Genomic DNA, 2,711 nt, shown 5'->3' on the forward strand with positions numbered 1-2,711 from the left:
TATAACAATAGTTTAGTAATTTACGTTTTTAATTACTTTATTATCTCTTATATGTGTATATACACTATATATACTTACAGCTTCAGTTCGTGAATTATATTAATTTGAAAAATGTTCAAATTATTTAATAGAAACTAATAAAATCCATAGAAAAAAAAATTAAACAGAAAAATTGTTAGGAAATATTTAAATTGTAAGATAAAAATAAAATATAGGAAAAAAAAAGAATTCCGATATTTTATTATTTTTTTTAGACATTTGAGGTATTTGATTATAATGTAGTGTAAATATTTATGTTTCTTTATACCAAATAAAAATAAATAAGTAAATAATTTTTTTCATTTAATTTTTACATAGATGTATTACATTATACATATTCATTACGAAACTGGAATTCGATTCCTTGTTGTTTGATATGAATAGATTAGAAAATTAATAAATCATCGGAAATCCGAATTCTGAGTAGAAATTCGAAGCTGGAGGATTAAGGATGAAGGCTATATTTGGAAATGACCTCAATTCGGAATCGTAAATCGATCAGATATTATACTGTACAAATGATGATTATTATCTCTTATATTATTTTAATTATAATTCTGATTATAAATAAATTATATAATATTTTTTTTTCAGAATGTCCTGGCTGTTGTTAGGGGTGCTGGCCACCATTGGGTTGGCAACAGCTGACATCCCTGACTACTTCCAACCAGTCAGCTATGATCTCTCATTTAACGTGAACTTGGACCAACCGGGAAATGAGTTCAAAGCAACTAACAAAATACAGTTTAAAACATTGGTATGCATCACAAGTAACTGTGTGTTTATTGTGTGAGTCCGTCCGTTTGAGTATGTGTATGTATCAACTAAAGTACACCTGAATTTCAGATATTAGAAAGGAATAGAGATGCTCAAAGATATTAATTTAAATTATTTTCTATTCACGCATATACTGATAATTTTAATATTGTTTGCAAACAGATTTGAAACTATGTCGTGAATTTAAATTTTAATGATTTGCACTCACTTACCCATACCATGGAATTATTTTTAATTTAATTTATTTGAAAAATTACCTATCACACATTTTTTAATGTAATGAAAAATAGATAAATATAAACTGTGAAAGGATTTGATAATTAACTTAAGGAGAGGAATGGAAAAATTTGAAAACATCTTCGGAAATAAGAGTTGTAATATCGACTTATTATATACCATTAGGAAGGAAAATATTTTAGAAAAAATAATAAGCAACGTATAAAGTCGTTGAAAGTAATAAGGATTGACGAAGAACATATAAATAAACATGGCAATGCGCGTTGAGTTGCAGTTTCCTTTCTTTTTTCCATATTGGTAAAGTAGTTATTTAAATTTATTAACCAACATATATTTGAGCCTTTCAGTGGATAGGATGAATCCATTAACTATCTTAAGTGAGGATTAATTTAGACTTTTTTGTAACTTGCAAAACTTTTTTGCAATTAATACTTTCCCTAGAACTTGGTACATGGTTTTTGCGGGCTGAGGGAAAGTGTTTAAAAATAAAAATATAAATTAGTGATCAGAAGTCAAATGGTATTGCGAAATAAAATTAATTCCTCTCTCAAGAACAATTAATTGTAGAGAAAATTAATTTCAATACAAACAGTAGCATACCTAAACCGGATTGGGTTCGGGCGGATTTTTTTTTGAGACTCCTTCAACCATCCTCCCTCCTCCTAAAAAAATTACTTTAAAATCAATAATATTCTCATCTAATTAAAAAGTACATATTTTTTTGCCAGTAAAGTTATCAATCAAATAAACAAGAGCTCCAGTCTAGAGCTGCTTTTGAAAAAGCTGTTTTTGAGAGCTGATTGAATTGAAGAAGGGTAATTAAAAACTACTGTCAATTTGACACTATATTTTTATCCTCAAAACAATCTTGTGCGGTTCACGTATCAATTTTACTTACCAAAAAAAAAAAATAGAAAAGTATTTTAGGGTTTCTTGAGGTAAAAATAACAAATATCATCTTGATCTCTTCCAAAAATACAAGATTTACAATAGATACGAAACCTCCATCGAAAGATATCGGGCGATCTCGGATTTTCCGATTCTAACTCCTATCTCTATTTTTATTTTTATTTATCTAATTATGTAATATTTTGTATTTATCCTTTGTTTACTATTGCTAATAAAGAGGACTGATTATTTATTTCCAATAAACGTAAATAAAGGTACTTTAGAGAAAAAATGTATGAAAAAATTCGTCATTTAAGCCCTGTCAGACTATTTGAATGAATGAGAACAAGACTTTTCTCGTATTAAATACCCCTTAATTTTGCATTAATTTACGGAATTTAATCAAAATTGTTGGAGTCATTATTGAGAAAATCCTAAAAAAAAATGTAAGAATAATTCTCTAAAGTGACACTTTCGGTTGGTCGGTTTAAATATAAACGTTGGTGTATGATCTCTTAATATGTAACTTCAGTTCGTTTTTGAACGAGGCTGTTCACAGAAATTAACATAAGTCTTGTTTATTTGAACTCAGGCAAACTTAAAACTTGTATTTCAGTCGCAAAAACATCCTGAATAAAAAACTTAAATAAAATTTTAAAAATTGAAAAGAAAATAATATTACATTTTAAAATTTATGTACGTATGTATTCTTATCATCTTTTGTGAATTAAATCTATTTTATAAAATATTAATATTCATATGAAGGTATA

The 2,711-nt window shown here is 27.0% G+C and overlaps 1 protein-coding gene across 1 annotated transcript in view; it reads left to right on the forward strand.

Annotated features, from left to right (window-relative positions):
- The first annotated feature begins 607 nt into the window (after positions 1-607).
- The window catches only part of LOC106686133 (uncharacterized), an 11,678-nt gene continuing 9,574 nt past the window's right edge, over positions 608-2,711 (forward strand). Inside the window, exon 1 of the mRNA XM_067047295.1 lies at positions 608-796. Coding sequence (XP_066903396.1) covers positions 635-796 — 162 coding nt within the window. The 5' untranslated portion in view covers positions 608-634. The remainder of the gene's footprint in view (positions 797-2,711) is intronic.

The sequence above is a fragment of the Halyomorpha halys genome, unplaced genomic scaffold (assembly GCF_000696795.3).
Source record: "Halyomorpha halys isolate HHAL.00 unplaced genomic scaffold, Hhal_1.1 Scaffold781.1, whole genome shotgun sequence".
Classification (NCBI taxonomy): Eukaryota; Metazoa; Arthropoda; class Insecta; order Hemiptera; family Pentatomidae; genus Halyomorpha; species Halyomorpha halys.